Raw genomic sequence first — 18,620 nt, 5'->3', positions numbered from 1 at the left:
TATTTGTACTGTATATAGATATCATTTATTACAGCTATCAGCTGAAAGGAAAGGGCTAAAAATAAGAAAAAGAGCTCGTGGAATGTGCAACACTTTGGTAGACATTGCAGCAAGTTCAAGAAAAATGTACAATCTATCATCGCTGCTTCCCCGATGATTCTTTCAGCTTCCCTACAAGGACTTCATTCTTCCGGCATTCCTGCATAAAACAGAGTTTTAAAATTAAAACTTAAACTTCCAAAACTAAAATTCACTTCACAAAACAATTCCACTGGATAGGATATTTGCTATAGACTGAACTGTCATGAATACTTGGTGCACAGGCATTGCACAACAGCACAGCATTAAAGGTAACTATGTGCAAACAGACACTCCTATTACAAACTCTACAAACATGCAGGCTTTTTATGAGGCAATAACGTGAATTGTAGTGGAATACACAAGCAACAGAATCGAGTAGCTCAGTGAAGCGAGCAAAGTACCTCCTTGAATTCCTTGACCGTGCGGAAGTAGAGCCTCTGCTTGTCCACTAATTCGAGGAGGCTATCATGCAGTCTGTCACGTGACATCTTAGCCTCTTGTCTTTTCTTCTCAACCTGCGACAGGAGAAACAGCTATCTCACACCTGAACAGGTAAGACCTGAACGCCGGCACATCCATAATACTCAGCGAAAGAAAGGATTACATTTTAATGCGTTCAATAACACATGCCAAGAAATTGGGCACTTAGCTGACAAAGTACTAGGTCAAAATTGCTGACACTATTTTTCGTTCTAACTGCATTCACAATATTACACAGCTCAGTACCTCATGCAAGAAACTCACTCAGTTTTTAAACATTGCATTTAAAATAGTAGTGCAGCACGTAGGTGGTCGTTAACAGTACAGCAGTTGGCAAAGTAGAAAAGCACCCCTTCCACCAAAAAGAAGAAAGTGCTCAAGCCAGATGTATAAGCTTATGAGTGCTTATTTGGCAAATGTACCATTACAGCCAACCCAAAATGTACACGGAGAACAACAGAAAAAACAGAACCTGTTTTGCAAGTCCTAACCCAAGAGCATTATCTAGCATTGCTACTACGTACTTATAGATTTTAAGCATGGTGCTACTATATAGACTTTACACGAAGTGCATAAGCCATATTCATGCAGATACGTTTGTATGACTGGTAGATGTGCAAAGGAGTGTGTTCTAGTTAGCCATAACCACAATGTAAGAAAAATAATTTAGGTGTGGACACTCCTCTCGACAGCATGTCCAGATAATGTTCGCCTGTTTCCTCCTCTCGGCCGCCATGTCGGCGCGTTGCCGACGGAACTGTGACCAATGCACGTACTGTAGAAGACGAGTTCATGCGTAGTGCCCATAATAGCATTACCCCATCACAACTCAGCATTGGAAGTATGATTTTTTTTTCTAACACCGTGCAGCCAATGCAGCATTTGCTGGAAGTGGCGTTTTTCGATCGCGAGAAATGCAGTATGCATTTCTAGCTCTAGTTGCTAGCGTGCACGGTTTAAAAATAAAATACTTCCAGGTGAAAAAAAGAAAACATGCATTCGCCTCATGGCGCTTGGTTTTAATAAGCCCCCATGTCGCAGCACCCTCCACGAAACTGGGGCCAGCGCATGTATTAAAGGAAAACATTACCTGGACGCCCTTGATTGATTGATATGTGGAGTTTAGCATTCTGAAACCGCCATATGATAATGAAAGACGCCATGGTGGAGGGCTCGAAAACTTCGACCACCTGGAGTTTTTTAATGTGCACCAAAATCTGAGCACACGAGCTCACAGCATTTTTGCCTTTATCGAAAATGCAGACGCCACAGCCGGGATTTGATGCCGCGACCTGCGGTTCAGCAGCCGAGTACCTTAGCCACTAGACCACCATGGTGGGACACCTGGACGCGCTCTCCGTCGCGGCGGGTGGAGAGTGTCCACACCTAAATTATTTTTATTACACCGTAGCCTTAACTTTAGCCATAATTCTATAAATTTAGCCATAATGGTGCCAGATAGTACAGCATAGAGCGGAAAAAAAATGAAATGACAGTAATGAAAGTATACCTTCAAACGATTCTGTTTGACACCTTCAACGATCTGCTCAAACTGTGCCAGGAACTGATCTTTGGTGGCTGGGTTTGACATGGCTCTGTAAGCACACAGGAAATATGGCCTGAATTTCAGCAGGAACAAGTGACATGGCACAGATGTGCAGAAGGCAAATAATAATAATAATAATAATAATAATAATAATAATAATAATAATAATAATAATAATAATAATAATAACTGACAAATGCATAATCCATAAGAAGTGTACAGTACATCCGTATATTCTGAAGCGTAGTGTTCTGGCCAGCCGTCAAAAGATGCAAGAACTGCCAAACTAGCCAACTGCAGACAAATACGCACGTTCAGTGCACACAACACTTACTCTGTGAAGTTTTCCAGTACTGAGTTGAGTAGGCCAATCTGAAACAGAAGTCACCAGTGTAATACTATCAGTCAAATGCCAACTGTTACTCACAAATGTATCCAAGACAAATACCACAAGGTTTCACATGCAAGTTTAGCCTAAAATACAATGCCTACATCACAGCCAAAAACAATTAGGGATATCGTGGGTACTACAGACGTCATATACAGTGTTCTAAATATCTGTGAGGAGAGCTCTGTGTATGCATTATACTCGTGAAATACTAGAACAAAGGAACAAGCACTTCATTTTTTTTTTCAAATGTACTAGAGAAAATGTTGCCTGATATATCAAACACACATCATACATAGACACACATTGGAACACAGTTTGATAAGGACCTAATGAAGTTAACATATTTTAACGTTTTTCAAAACTGTGACAAGTGGCAGTTCCCCAAAATAGCTGTTCGCAAGTGACACGCACACACGAAAACTCTTGATGAATGAACAGTAGAGCATCACTGCTAAGATATACCTAAGGACGTACAGAACAGACTGTATGCTATCTCATAATGCTTATAGCAGTTATATATATGAGGAAGAAATATAATGCTGCACAGAACTATATTTCAAGCTGAAAAGACTATAAAAAATTCACTAAATAAGGCTTGCTATCCTTGCCTGATGGTCTGACTCCACGACTTAGAAGATCATGGCCATAAACTGCACAAAACGAATCTCATAATTTTCATCAGTCGCTTGTGCTACACACTGTGCAATGACCACCTCTTTTGAATGAAGCTATTTTACAGTTTTTGAGCTTCCATGCAACACTGAAGTAACTGCACAAGCTTTGTAATGTCACCACAATGTCTGCTAATATGGGTGTGACGTGAAATCATGCATTCATTCACCTCTTCTGCGCGAGTTGTGTTGCATTCAACAAAAACATGCTCAACAGTTCTGCTCAACAGACACACGCTCAATGTCAACCTGGAACCATGATGCACGACAGTCAACTAATGCCTCACCAACAAAAAATGTCACACCATTAGAAAGTTTAGTTTAAATATATAGTACTAAATTAGGTGAATTCTATCTCCAGATGAAAGAATGCAAGCAGGGTGTGGAATATTATGTAGACGAACCCTTGGAAGCGCTGTTTCATAAACTTCGTACCGATACAACCTGACGAATTCTATTATTAGGAAGAGAAAAGTCACAAACATAAAGCTAACACACCCTGCCCTATAAGACCGAAATAGCAAGAGACACCTGGGAGTGTAATACTTGCTAGAAGCAGAAGCCTATCAATTAGATTTTACTGCACCAACCCCGCCAAAAGAATTAACAACAGGCCAAGCAAACCAATGCAGCATTTCGCACTTTTGTCTGTCATTGTCGATTTTCAGCTCAATTGTAGTAATACAACCAGCAAGCCTAAGCCCCTATGCATACCTCTTTATCCAAGTACATGCGAATGTCATCCAAAGTGTTGTATAGTGTGAAGAACTGCTTTGTTTCTCGGTGGGTAGCAGCCACTGCAAGGGAGTTATGGCTCACTTTTCAAAACAGCTCACTTTTCAGCTCACAAAACAGCTCACTTTTCATTCAATATAAGCAATACATTCCATGTGTAACATGATCAATGTAATTTTGACTTTGCACTTATAACTAAGTCTATAGCCTACAAAATAAAGAAACCACAAGGCCAAGTTAACAAATGTAGGCCGCAAATTCTTTCTTTATTAATTGGCTAAACTGAGTCAAATTTAATAATAAAAACTGAGTTGTTCCTGTAGATAATCTTCACGTAGATTTTCAATAGCTAAATTACAACAAAAAATATGTCAATTCTAAAATATACATGTTTCTGGGCAACTTCACTCTGTCAAAGACAAAAGGAAAGTATGTGGCATGATCGGCCAACAGCTGGTTTTGCCGATGATGCTAATTTGATTGTTTTCAGTGAACTATAAATACAGAACAAACAGATGAAAGCATGAGTGAAAAATTTTTGCTGTGTATCATCTACAAATAATTATTTAGCAGACAGCACCGATAACAATTTTTATTTATTCAAGTAAAATGAATAAATAAAAGAATGAAAATAAATAGTGTCATCGCCTACAGACACCTCTAAGAGTGTAATCAAACAAAATACGTCTACTATGCCTCTTGCTTCACAGCACTTCTTATTTAATTTTTTTAATTTACATATACTGCCATCTTGCATAGCAAGATAATGCAGGAGTGAATATATACATGCACTGAAAATACAATGAAAAGAGTTTATACATTGACAAAGAAAAAGAAAAGAGGATTAGATCAGGAAAGCCTATACATCAGGGAACGAAATTTGGCAATTGTTACACAAATTCATCATTAGACAACTCATGTGGGAGGCTGTAAAGACCATTCTAAATGTCAATAGGATGAGGAGAGAAATGGAAAACTTACAGCAAACAAAGAAAACTTCACACATTACCGCAGTGCTCCTTAGGCAAATTCATCGCAAGCCTTTTCAGTTCACATTATTTTAGCATGTGTCCTTGCTCATGTAGTCCTCAAGCCTCTGCAGTGTGAGTACTACTTGTAATCACAAGACTTGTGCAAATAGTGATTTTGGTAGAATAATTTCGAAGTGAGATTCAATAGTATATATCACATGTTATAAGAAAAAATGAACATATTTGTCATCACCCAATTAACTTGTGAATTTTTTCAATTAAAACAAGGCCTGTGCAAATACTATTCTTTTTAATTAAAAGGAAGTGGAAGCAATTTTGAATAGTAGCAGGATTTGACTTTCAACTTTTAGTAGGATGCAAGTGATAACCTCTGAAATATGTTACGTTTTAAAATTTACTATGCTTGGAACGTATAAGATGGTATAACACGCTATTAAGCTTAAAAAAACTTGAAAAGTGGTGCTTCACGACAATGCAAATTTCCTTTAAATAGTTGTTTTCATAGTTTAGCACCCCTTCACTGCACTGAAATAATCTTTACAAAATCTACATGCAAACTAACGTGCACTTGAATACTAAGTGTTTTCACGGCTTGGCATTTCTCCAATGCAGAGAAACCACCTTTACAAAGTGTTGCATGCAGATTAACATTTACCTAATCAATTATCTCAAATATTTGTCTGAATGTTTGCAAAAGGCTAGTATTCACCAATCAGGGTTGCCGTGCTAATCCTCGCAAGAAACCTCTGACATACACCAGACACTCACCTTGGCCATATAATTCAACAAAACGGCGTTGATACTGGTTCAACTCTGCGCGCGACGGCACTTCATCAATCTTTCTTTGTATGGCTGCAATCTCCCTGTTCTTCTTAGCCTGCACGTCAAAGGAAAAAAATAAAAACAGTGTCTTAATACTGCCCTTCTTGTTTCAAGAAGGGAAACCACATCACGCAAGCGGGAACAGCACCCACATTTAAAACATATCTGTAACACACACACACCTCGTCTATCTGTAACAATATGCACTGAGCTTGTAGTGTTCGCTAGAGTATCTCCCAGCATTGTTCCTTCAGGGGTGCAAAAGGAAGAAGCATAAAGATGGCAGAACGTTACAGGTTAGGGGTTGGCTACCTTTGGGGTGGAGCACCGAGATGCACGAAGCTCGCTTGGCAGGAGCGAGATGACGAATCAAAGGGGGCTGCATCCCCCCTCGCCCCCTTTACCTTTTTTTAGATGGAAAGCATCTTATGCCGGGGGCTGTGTTGTTCAGTCCTGCGATGTCTAGCCCACCCTCCCCCCACTGTGCATGCACATCCCCTCCCCTCTCTCTCTTTTATGCTCTCCCTCTCTCACCTCACAACGCCTACGCAAGCAGCGTCTGATAGCGAGTTTCTTGAATGAAAAAACCGACTGCTTGTGCTGCACAACCGTGTGCTGCCCACTCCGTATATATAGGCACTGGATCTCGACCGCCAAAGTAGTGCCTGTGAAAGACTTCTCCTGTGCATTATTGAACAATAAAAATTTCGTCACAGAAAATTTTGTCAAAAAAAAGCGTCATCTGTCTCTCATCCCGTAGGAAACACCGGTCCATCAATGCATGCTTTGCCCCTCCCCAGGTTTCTCTTCTGCACAACACTGCCATGAGCGCCAGCGTCACCGCCACTGCCAGCGTAAGCGTTAATGCCTGCTGCTTCGCATCTACACATGATTCGCTTTAGCGGGAGATTTTTTTTTTTAAGATTTTGAAGAGTGAGGAGTTCTTCTTAACAGCAATTTTATTTCCTCACTCCTCGATCTCCTCTACCGTCAAGTGGATTTGTAGTAGTAGAATAATCTTGTGCAAAGAGAAGGGTCACTAAACATAAGCTCCAGTGACACTTCTGGTTCCCCGACTTCCTACCACTTACTGACAAGAAGGTGAGACAAGTGTTCCTCTTTATTTTTTTTTGTAATGTTTCTGCTGTAAAATTGAGCAGGAAGCAATTATCAATATACACTCATTAGGCTTTTTTTACTGTTTCACATGAAGGAAATGGCTTTTGGGTGGGCGGGGGATACAGAGCGAGAACGATGAAGACGAAAGAGTAGGGAAGGGACACAGACGAGTGCCGTTTGTGTCTGTCCTTTCTGTATTCTTCAGTCTTTGTCGTTCTTGCACTGCATCCAAACATGCTGCCTTATCAACTGGCCCAACTTTCTGTTGTTCCCTTACCAGAAGAAGTCGCATGCGCTGTAGCCTCTCCCTCTCCTGCTGACACTGAGCTTCAACTTGGCTGTCCTCTGCAGTGTTGCCAGCCGCCTGCTCTGGCTCTGGCGAAGCCACAAGCTCCTGTAGCCGTTGCATCTCTTGCCGGCAGCTGGCTCGAAAGCGAGACTCCTGGTCGGCAAGCTCAGCGTTTATGCGCAGCAGTGTGCACAGTTTTGCCAGCTGTGGTTCCTGGCTGCCAACGCCCTCAGCAATGCGTTTGGCGGCCGCACGCACTTCTTCGAGCTGAGCCTCAGCCTGTGAAAAAAAAATCCATGCACATAGAAATGTGAATGAATAAAAGAATCAACAATCAATCAATCAAACAAACAAAAACATTAAAACCAAAAGTTGACTGCAAGAGTGCAAAAAAGCAAACGAGTTTCGTTACCCGTGCAAAACAGAGCTGATAACAGCCCACTGCCTATGCCATACTGCAGCACAACTTAGGGTATGTAATATAAATTAAGAAAAAAATGATGAAAATTTGAAGAACTGACCTCATACTTGAACAGTTGTTAATAAATGGCATTAAACAGTAGAACAATACATTATCAGATTTTGCATTTTATAAACTCCATCAGTCAATCTGCTATTCATGTCAATCCCACAACTGAATATGAAAGTGGGAATAAACTAAGTGTAGTAATTGAGTTGCTCGAAAGAACGTGAATTAGTTAAAATAGTTAAGTGGATTAGTTTCTTAAAGGGGAACTCCGGCATTTTTTTTATATTCATCGATTTAAATCAAACTTTAAACATGTGTTCGCATCGGTACCGTGGTGATATGTGGCAAACTATACAAGCATAAGTCGTTTAGTTTTTCAGAAAACAAATTTTAAAATTTGTAGCTGATTTTGAAATCACACTTGCAAACGCGGACCACCCTGTGTATATGACATCAGGGCCTACTCTTTTTTCGAAAACCCCGCCTTTCCCAGCAGACAGATGCAGTGCACGCTTTTTTCAACGAGGTGACGACAACGCGAGCACAGATCAAATTTGTCAGCTCCATCGCCAACTTGCTTTTCGTGCATCAGAAGATCAAGGCATCTGAGCTATGTTTACACCCTGGCCAGCCGTGGCGGGGTGTAGCGGATCTCGTGACGTCATCCGCGACGCTATCTTGTGACGTCAGTGGATACCCACCATGGCTCCCCGTTTCGGTTTCTGTTCTGACTCGTCGTTTTTTGCGTAATTAAAATTATTGACGAGTGCCTAGGCAAAATGAATCACCCTAGCTTTTTCAGGACTGTCACCACTATTAGAAAACAGCATTATCTCACTATGGATGAAAACGCACTGGAGTTCCCTTAAGGCGGTCAGAAGGAGGTGACTAAATCAACTGCCTACTGGCAATGCATTAGATCACATACACAGCGAGCCATATAAAAGAAGATCAATGTTACATAATGTGGCTGTACTAAAGCTGGACGCTATCGCTGGCCCGAAAATCTCACCCGGAATTACACCACAACAGGGGTGCAACAGTTGAATTACGATCCAGAGTGATTTTCGGAGCAGTAAAATGTTACTTTTGGAGCAAGTTGCAGCAAAATTAAACACTCCATTTTTTAGCCTGCGATCCCAAAATTAGAGTAGTATTTCAACGAATGAAACCAACTTTTCAAAAAGACAAATATATGTATACAAACTATTTAACGACAGTTAACTCAAACACAGTGCGCTGCTATTTCAATAAATAGCTGTTTGTTGAACCGCCCCACAGTGCAAACAATGTCGAAGTCCACATTAGCATTTGTAGAGCCTGTTTAATCGCTTGACAGTCCCAACCTAGAAATTTGAGAAATAACCATATTTACACAAATGTAGCATGATTTTTTTAAACAGATTATCGTTACCTGAATTCAACCTTCCCTGAATTCAACCTTCCCATTGCACTCAAATAGTGAAACTCAAATACTATTATTTTTAGTACTCTTCATTTTGGGGCACAATGAAAAGCCACCCCCACGTTACAATTTTGGTCACATCAAAATAGAGCAAATAGGGTAGTAAAACAGAAACGAAAAGGGGTGGCTAAAAAAAAAAACTGGTGTATGTTTTTGTTTATTGTTTCTTAAATCTGCAGAAACGTCACACACAGCTCTGAATGAATACCAGTAATTTTTTAAATGTCAGCAATTATACTAGTACTCACTATTTGTGTGGCGTGGGCATGCAGGAAACAATTGAAAAATAGGACTTGCTGTGTCTCGTGACAAGTACTAGTGGCCCTTTCCAAATCATAGCATGCTTTTCTGCATAGTAAAGGTGCACTGCAGCATAGGTGGCTTAAAATCGTGCCGCACGACGTGAGACTACAAGGTCATGAAATTTTAGAACTGCAATCCTTTTTCTTTTCTTTTACAGTGAGATTAAATTATACCTAATTAGGAGCTGGCATTACGGTCTGCGTGTCTGGATTGGATCGGATGATGATGCGCAAACTGTAGGTGATTAACGCGTACTTCGTTTCTAGCCAAAATTAACATTAGAGAGAAAATTTTGAGGCTGGTTAGGTATTTTGGCGCAGCATGGCACATAATGAGCAAACTTCACAGTTCCGGCTCAGTTTGATGCAAAAATAAAAAATTGCATCCGATCAGCACACAATGCACAGACAACTGTTGTACCCCTGCAACATGGACATGCGAAGTACCCTTCTTCGAAAACTCTAATTCCTTTTCTGACTTTTTCCTTCCACCCTAAAACGTTCTTCGCAGCATCAACCCTTGGCTGGAAGGAGATATGTAGAACAGTGAATCAGCTCACATTCAGAAAAAAAAAAAAAAACAGGGTTGTACCTCTTTGTCCTCTTTCTGCAGCAGCTCATACTCTTCACGCAGCTTCTCAAGTTGATCCTGACCCTGCACATAAACAAAGGACAATAACGCATGTGAGTGTTGTTGGTGCAGTAAAAACGTGTTATGGCGCTCTCCAATCAAAAATTCATTTTAGAGTTATGAATTCAGAGTAAGTTTGCACTCACAATCAGCTCACCCCCACACTTAAATAGTCTCTCTCCCTCGGCAGCCCAGGCACAAATTTAACTGGAGGGCTTTCATGTCGTTTCTTTACCAGCGGTGCATACGACACTTCTGCCATACCTTGTCATCATAGATTTTTGGCAGATACAAATTAGCGAAATCCTAGCCTTATCACAGATTGCACTCATGTATTAAGGTCTCTCCTTCAACACAAGTAGAAGTTGCCATGTACATATCTGTGCCTTTCTTTACACTGCCATGCATGCGGGCTTAAAGCTAAGAGGCATGTTTGAAAAACATAGAGCTTGAAAAGACTATTGTCAAAGCACTACAGCTGTTTACGCCTGCGTAAATTCCTTTAAAGGGACACTAAATGCAACTATTAAGTAGACATTGATTGTTGAAATAGCAGTCCAGATGCCTCGTAGTGTTACTTTGGGTCAAAGAAGTGCTTATTATGAAAAAATCACATTTTAGTGGTCCGCATCGAGTTAGCGCACTTCAAAAGTCTCATGTCACTGTTGCCGTGCACATTATTGCCAGGCTTTTGCATCGCAACCGCCAACACTAGTAGCAGCAGAACGAAAGTAGCGGGAGCCACAGCAGAAACAACGGTCACTGAACAATTTCCTGCCACGACCTCCGAGAAGGCAGACGTGCTTCGTTTAGCTGGGCCCCGCTAGATGGTGTGACCTGTCCAGTTTAACTATGCGAAAATTGTAACTTTTGAACCACTGACGCCATTCCCCATAGTAACGCCCAGTGGTTCTTTTTTCCATGAATCAAACAAAAATGAACAAGCAGCACTTTATTACTTCTCTTGATGCACGGAAGGTTCTTTATTTAGTGCAGCTAGTTCAATTACTAGTGATTAATTGTAGGCAGTACCTCTCACGTCATTGGGATCATTTTGCAAATGTCCTACGTGTAGCACATGTGCTGTGATGCATTTACCTCACTGCTGCTGGTAATGTTGTCATTTTAGACGTTGTCATACATTGAGCTTTCACTCTGATGTAAATTGTTATTTAACTGTAGTGTCCCTTTAACAAGAAATCGTTTATCAGAAGCCAAAGGAACAAAGGCCCATCCTAACTTTCTTGACTTGCCTTATCCAAACCGCAGCAAGACAGCATTTCGATTTCACAGATTACAAATAGTATACAAATAGTAACTGTAACTACTGAAAAGTTATCATGGCCTGCCTATGACAAAAAGTGCTTCATTAACATATATATCTCAACACAATTTTCTTCTTTGGGCATTTGACCCGTGTGCTCAGATTTCGGTGCACGTTAAAGAACCCCAGGTGTTCGAAATTTCCGGAGCCCTCCACTACAGCGTCTCTCATAATCATATGGTGGTTTTGGGACGTTAAACCCCACAAATCAATTCTTTGGGCATTTGAAACATTACAATATCGAAAAGCAAACCAAAATTTTAATACCACTGAACCTTATTTAACATGCTACTTAGCATCACTCTGAGGCATAACTTTATGGCAAGGGCTGTACTGTTATTGCTAAGTATATGCCATGTGACATTTTAATGCTGTTAGCTCACTTTTACGCAGACAAACTTTGGGAAAACAGCAAATTCCCACCTTTTGCAAGACCTCCTTCTTGGCTTCTAGCTGTTTCTGCACCAAGCTGAGCATCCTTGCATGACGGGCAGCACCAGGCATGTGGATCATTGGCTGCAATTGCAGCGGCAGTACATGACAACTCATTAGGCAACATGCACCTCGTCAACTGCATGTAGTGCAAGAAAATGGAATCTCACCCTACGCTCCAAGTCTTCGGCTATCTCGCGGGCTTCAGCCGCTTGCTTCTGTACAATGTTGCCTACAGACTTGGTCGTCACACGCCCCTGCAAGCGCAAGAGCAAGCAGCTTTTTTGGAGTGGACAGGTAGTGCGACAAAGCCGGTTCTTTAAGTCAAGGTGTCAACTTCGACTGCGCTATTTGGAATAGTTTCGCCACATTGTCTTTGTAAGTGTAAAGGTAAACTCTTAGCAAGACAGCTTACTACACACAATGACGTGGCTGTTAAGATACCTTCCAGTGTTTATTATGCACTAGGTGTATTAAAAACTCAAGCAAACGTAACAGCACAAAAGTACACATTGGAATACACTTGAACCTAATTTTAACAAACTTGCATCTTACATGAAAATAAGCTCGTTATATCGGAAAAATCATTATAAATGTTTGTTCCTAACACTAAATCTATTGCAAGGCTAGTTTTTTTTTACTTTGTTATAACTGATATTTTGTTATATCCAGATTTCTTATATCAAGCTTTGAGTGTATCTTCTTTATATCAACTGTTCAGCACTCAGTACAAGCATGCATTTGTTAAACATTGGTAGTCAAGAAAAGGCTTCTGTATGTACTGTTTTGTATACTATAATTCGATGTATCAAGCTATACATGTAGTACGAATGAGCTATGCTTCATATAGTCATTTCGTCAAAACATAATGTGAATGTGAATGGTTTAAAGTTGATGATTGAAGAACATACACTTTCTTTGTGTAGTAAGATGCCTCAAGTAAAAATCTTCTCACAGCAACACAGGAGGTGTGGGTGAATAACAGAATGGGATCATGGGAATGTAATGCAAAAAATTGAGAGATGTCACACCAGAGGTCTCAGTATGCAGGCATTTCGGCATGTAATAGCAATGCACGTTCCATTACACCAGGAAACATGTTTGCTGCTTTGTGGTCAGCAGCACATTGCCATGGGTGCAAAGACATTACGGACAGGAGTGTGAGCTTGGCTGCGACACCAAAGAAAAACATATAACACAACGTGGAGCAGCTTACATGCCTGACGAGCACTCACCTCTGCCGAAGCTAGAGGAGCCATGTTGCTCAGAATCACCTCAGATTCCTGAAAAACCATAAAAATGAAGTTGTAAAAGTGAACATGAGCAATGTATCAAACTTGACACGGACGACCATATCTTTTCAATGTCTACAGCAAGAAGAAAGAACAGTCCTCAAAAATTTATTCTGTCCTTTGTTAAAGAACAGGAATTTTTAAACATCTGAAAGTATGCAAAGGCTTATTCAGTTTTGGGGAACATAGGACATGCATGACTGCAGTTTAATAATGCACTAATATTGGCCCTGAGCTTTCAGCATATCTTTGGTCTGTCATTACATCCGTGGATTGGCAAAGAATGCAAGGCTAGACAAGTTAGCAGAACCACAGCTATACTATAACCAAAGCAAATATTATATATTATTCCATAACTGCAACACATGCGCCAAAGTGTGTACTTCGTGACACAGTTAAGGAGTGACACTTCCATTAGTTAACCAAACATTGGTATTTCATAAACTAGGACAACCTCTTCAGGTTATCCTACTCAAGTGGCATAATATCAATTCTTGTAACCAAATCCAAACAAGGCAGAAGTTCAAACAAGGCAAAAGTTTAAGAGAAGGTGGAAGATTGGAGTAATGAAATTATGAACAGAGGGTGTCACAAGAGCCAATGTTTCGACAAGTGATCAGCTGAAATTATTCAAGGCACCAAGAACTAACTGCAGCACTGAAGAAGGCAAGACAACTTGTTGCAACATTGGCTTCATTTGACACCCGTCCTTCAAGCACTTTTCATCGCTTCTTGTCACCAAGCAATTCCTGCGAATTCTTTGTCTGCAAAAAAGAAGAAGAAGCAGAAGTTTCAACAAATCTAACATAAGTTTCCTACACACCTGCTGGGACTGATCACCCTCAGCACCCCTGGTTCGATGCGTGCCAGAGCCGTACTCAAGGAGAGTGGCCTGCACCTGGGCAGCTTCTGTCTTGAGTGTATGCCGAGCATGATGGCGGTAGCGACGCCTTGGGCGGTACCGCTCCTTTAAAATAAATGTTCGGAATACTTTGAAATATGTGGCAGGGACAAGTTATCAGTCTAGCCTCGTTACAGCAATGTCATGTTAGGATCATAAGTTAGTTGGCTACTATATCCAATATTCATTGTAACTGCAGACATTAACATTGGCTCCAACAAATTAGCTATCTGGCTAAAGAGAGAGATCCTAGACACAAGAACACATTATTCTATGCTTCAATCTCAATATAAATGCAGTAATCTTTGGCTTTTTTATGTGGCATTTCAAACTAAGGTTATTAGAACATGAGAAAGTGAAGTTACAACAGAACAAAGTTTGGTTGACAAAAAATACCTAATTTCACATGTATTTGAAGAAGGTTGTGACCTAATGTGTAAGAATGATATAAAAATGTGGTTGTGAATCATTGCAATATTTAGTACAGTCGGGCCTACATGTAACGGCCCCACTTAAAATTAACTTTCCCTGAAACGAACGATACCCGCACGACTGCGGAAATGCACATTATACCAATGGCACAAAACTGCACTTACAACAAACGTCCCCGAGCACCGCCGGTCGGTTACAATTGTGTTCAATATAACAAGGTTCAACTGTACTGTACTGCCCTGCACAAGGTGCATAGAGTGCCATGACCTCCTTTAATATTACAAGAACATTATAAATTATGTAGTTGAGAACAAAATGCAATAGTTTGGTCTATTTTCAAAGTATATGATCCCACAGGCATTCAGAAGGTTTCCATGCAATAAAGCAATTACAAGGTCCTGTAAACAAGGTTTCATACATATTGAGGTACATCAAGCCAGTAAGACTCCCTACTAGTACACCATGTTGTCAGAGAGCCCAACTCACCTGCAAAGTGGCATATGCATTTGAGAAGGCTGCAGCAGATGGCACTCTGCCAGACATGTCCTTGTTGACTGTGTCCTTGAAGAGAAGAAAGACACAAATAGAGCTATAAGACCTTGCATGACTTCTCTGACACCGAGGCAAGAAGTACGATGGATGGGAGAAATGGAGGCTAGCAGTTACACACATGGGTGTCAGCATAGGGGTGCGTCTATGAAGCACTTGCCCTTCACCTCCCTCTCGACACGATGTAACTTACAGGTATGCACCCTTTAAGACACAACACTGCCGATGCCCATCGCTAGATGAATGAAATGTGCCAGCTCCACAGTTTAACACCGGCTAGAATAAATCGAATTATGCCACCCTAGTGTCAAGTAAGTTACATTGCAGTAGGACCATAGGCACAGCAGAGTGTGGGCGAGATGGTGGGTTGAGGAGAGTGGAAAGGGTTAAAACACACTAAAATTTTGAAATTTTACATGAGTATACATCCAGACATGTGCATAAACGAAGGGTGATTAATTTTCTCTTTCCTATTTCTCCCCTCTCCCTGGCAAAAGTTTCTCGCTATGCCCCAGAGCAGAGCTATATGCTCTGAAGAACTCGACTGAGACAGACTTGCCGTCTTAGTCTCAATTTAAATCTCATGAGAGCCAGGATGTCTTAGGGTGCACTTTATATTGATTTCCATTTCATTTTCCATTCTTTGGAAAGTTTTCCCATGCACTCTTAGGTTTAACATGGCTTCTGCTGAGTCGGCATCAGAGGATATACTAGTAGAAGATATATGTGTTATACTTATCGGTGAATACTACCGTCGTCACTTTTCTCGCGACAACCCCAATCCGCTGCCTTCATCTTTCTGACATTACTGCAAGTACATGTTACACTATGCCTGTGCCCGATTTGGTATTTGCACGTCAGTATGGTTTTTAGTGCACAAACATAGATGGTGCACAAGTAAAAAGTTCCAAGCTTTGTGAAGCAGTATGTACAAATATAGACACAGCGTGAGCTTATCAGTGATATAGAATGAAACTAAACACAATTATATGCATAACCATCTGCTGTAAAGCATTTAAATAGCTGCATCACTAAACATTCACTACGCATGAATCCAACACGTGTGTCAGATCTGTATAATTTGTTTTACAGTTATCAAATGTCACATAATATCTCCTACATTAGTGCTGAACCGTGCATGATAGCATCAAATGAAAAAGAGGAGTAATAATAGAAGGTGAAAGAGATATAAAATGCAAACCCCTTAATATATATCTGGTAACGTATCATGTGATAATGCATCAGGTGAGGCGGTTTCCAGCCTTCGTTGCCAGGCTAAACATGTTTGTCACAATAAACCATCCCACTGCAAATAGTGATAGGCAGGATTTGCCACGCACTCACCACTGAGCCATGGGCCTTGTTGAACAAGTAGACGGCGTACTCTCGGTGAATGTCCTCAGTTTCTGCCTTTGTTTCAATGGCCTTTTTCACTAGCCACTACAGACAGAGAAATAGAGGAAAAGAACACAAGTATTTCTTATTGCAGGAGTATGCACTAATCCACATAATTGAGATAATTCTGCTGTGCAGCCTTTACAAGCTGCACAAGTTTTGTGTGCAGGTTTATGTTATACACAAATATAAAAAAATTCCAGTATTTGGCAAAGCTTCGACCACATAGCCTTTTTTTGTAAGTTGTTGCCTCGGCTTGCACCTGCAGGGCACGCAGGATATATATTGCAAATCACGTTTATGCAGCAAGAACTTCTCCTTCATGCACCCTTTTATATATTGCAACCTTTTACCACTGTTAGTGCAGTGCATGACACTTTTCACTGACAGATGAAGATACCAAAATTTTGAAGGATTATGATCATTGTGAGACAACATGCTAAGCAGTTTATTCAAGGTAACCTGCCCCATTGCACCATAACACCCATTGATGAAATATGAACATAAGTGTCCACAATGAATATGTGTGTTTTATTAGGTATACATGTGTTGTATTAGGGCACTGGTACTGTCAGTTTCATTTACTTAATAGCTATGATGTGTTTTTAACCATGAATGCACTATACACACGAGTGGAGTGAGTAAAAGCCAAAACACAGAGGTTTATGTTTAACGTGCACATGTAAGCTCAATTACATTGTCACAACTAACATACATATTGTAATGCACATTTTGGTGCTGCAGTAAGGCTGAAAATGATGCCTACCTAAATGATTTTTTAACAAGGTCTCAGTATTTTGCACCACTCAAATTCAATTGAAGGAGCTTTATCAATACTACATTTTTTTATCGTTTCCAGTGTGCCCATATGACATGTTGTGAAGTATACACGGTTGTTAGCTACAATTAGTTAGATTGTTAGAATTTCGTGCAATTGTAAAGTTACGTTGGTGATTGGCTAAACACAATTTATCCAATGTTTTGATGACTGGTTCATATGAAATGACTCGCCCACCTTAACGGCGGCGTAAGGTCTGCTTGAGCTGCAATCACTGAAAACAGCAAGAATGTTCACCGCATAATGCAACAACTCACTTGAATGACAGGAAATATGTGATCGAAGTCCGATCCTTGTATCTGATGGGGTTCGATCCTATGCGGACATTTCATTCGCAGCAACACTCGCACTATTTTCTCCGTCAGCGATCTGTCAAAGACACACGTACAGTGTATTAATGCCACGAGTCGTTGTATGATTAGAATCAATTGGTTCTGTGACAAGAACTAGTCGAAAAACTTCACCTACATCTTTTGACCGATGCTGAGGTTTTCGTTAAATGGAAGGTCGACGTCGATATCCACAGCGCAGACTTCGATTGCCCACGCCATGCCACCGACAATCTATAATACAAACGCGTTGAATGAGTTGCTAAAGGGTAGAACGCTTAGAAACGCGTAACAAGCACGCTTAAATGATGGGAAGTTTATTACCTTATCAAAAGACGATATACCTTTAATTCGTGCACGAAAGTAACCAGCTGCAACAAGCAGCTCACTTATTTCTTGCATCTTGTCCTCTTGGTCGCCTTTAGTCTGCGTTGAGAGCCAAAATAAAAACCAAGGCGAACGTTTGGTGCATGTTTTATTCGCGGACACATCATACTCTAAGCGTATTCGAGAGGGCGAGAACAAGCTTTCGCGAAGTAACCATCACAATGTAACGAAGTTTAGGATAACCAGGGCGTAAATTATTGGCACAAATAATTCGCCTCGAACCATCAAGCTCCGGTTACCTGCATGAGTGCTGAATCCATGGCGCACAACAGATGAACGGGAAGAGGGTGGTTTAAACTTTATTAAGACGACCTATATTTCGTTAAAGAGCATCAACTGATCCCAGCCGCAAATATCCCGGCGAATGTAAACGCCCCTCGCAGCTCTAACATCGCTTCGTATCAACGACAACAACACAACTTGCGGTTGAGGGCGCCACGAATTGACAAAGAAAGACTCATAGAAGAAATCGTGAAAAAAATCGGTTTTGCGCTTGGACGAGGCTACAATATTGCAACACAAAGGCGAATGAGCGAAACATCAAAGTGCCGCATGTGGCAACTGTGACAACTCAACGCGAATGCTTCTCGCGGGACAATTAAAAGAAAAACAAGCGAGCAATGCGAACAGCGAAGCAAGGCCGGAAAACGGAACCGGCGCTGATGGTGCGACATCGAAGTCGGTCATGTGTTGGACGAGTGCGCTCCCATTGGACGCGGCATCGCACGAGCATGGCCCCAAGCGCTGA

General features: G+C 40.9%; 1 protein-coding gene across 1 annotated transcript; it reads right to left on the bottom strand.

The window, feature by feature from the left end:
• Positions 1-18,477, bottom strand: fidipidine (coiled-coil domain-containing protein 93). Its single transcript, XM_037436156.2, has 18 exons — positions 18,112-18,477; positions 17,810-17,911; positions 17,625-17,719; positions 17,414-17,525; positions 16,268-16,363; positions 14,861-14,935; positions 13,865-14,008; positions 12,985-13,032; positions 11,920-12,006; positions 11,741-11,833; positions 9,955-10,017; positions 7,115-7,405; positions 5,665-5,773; positions 3,884-3,966; positions 2,442-2,479; positions 2,072-2,156; positions 483-596; positions 1-199 (listed from the first exon to the last, which is right to left on the bottom strand). The coding sequence occupies exons 1-18, from the start codon at positions 18,130-18,132 to the stop codon at positions 137-139; spliced, it is 1,719 nt and encodes a 572-aa protein (XP_037292053.2). The 5' UTR covers positions 18,133-18,477; the 3' UTR covers positions 1-136.
• Positions 18,478-18,620: the final 143 nt, after the last annotated feature.

Source organism: Rhipicephalus microplus, chromosome 1 (assembly GCF_043290135.1).
Source record: "Rhipicephalus microplus isolate Deutch F79 chromosome 1, USDA_Rmic, whole genome shotgun sequence".
Taxonomy (NCBI): Eukaryota; Metazoa; Arthropoda; class Arachnida; order Ixodida; family Ixodidae; genus Rhipicephalus; species Rhipicephalus microplus.
This window is presented reverse-complemented; position numbering and strand designations above follow the sequence as displayed.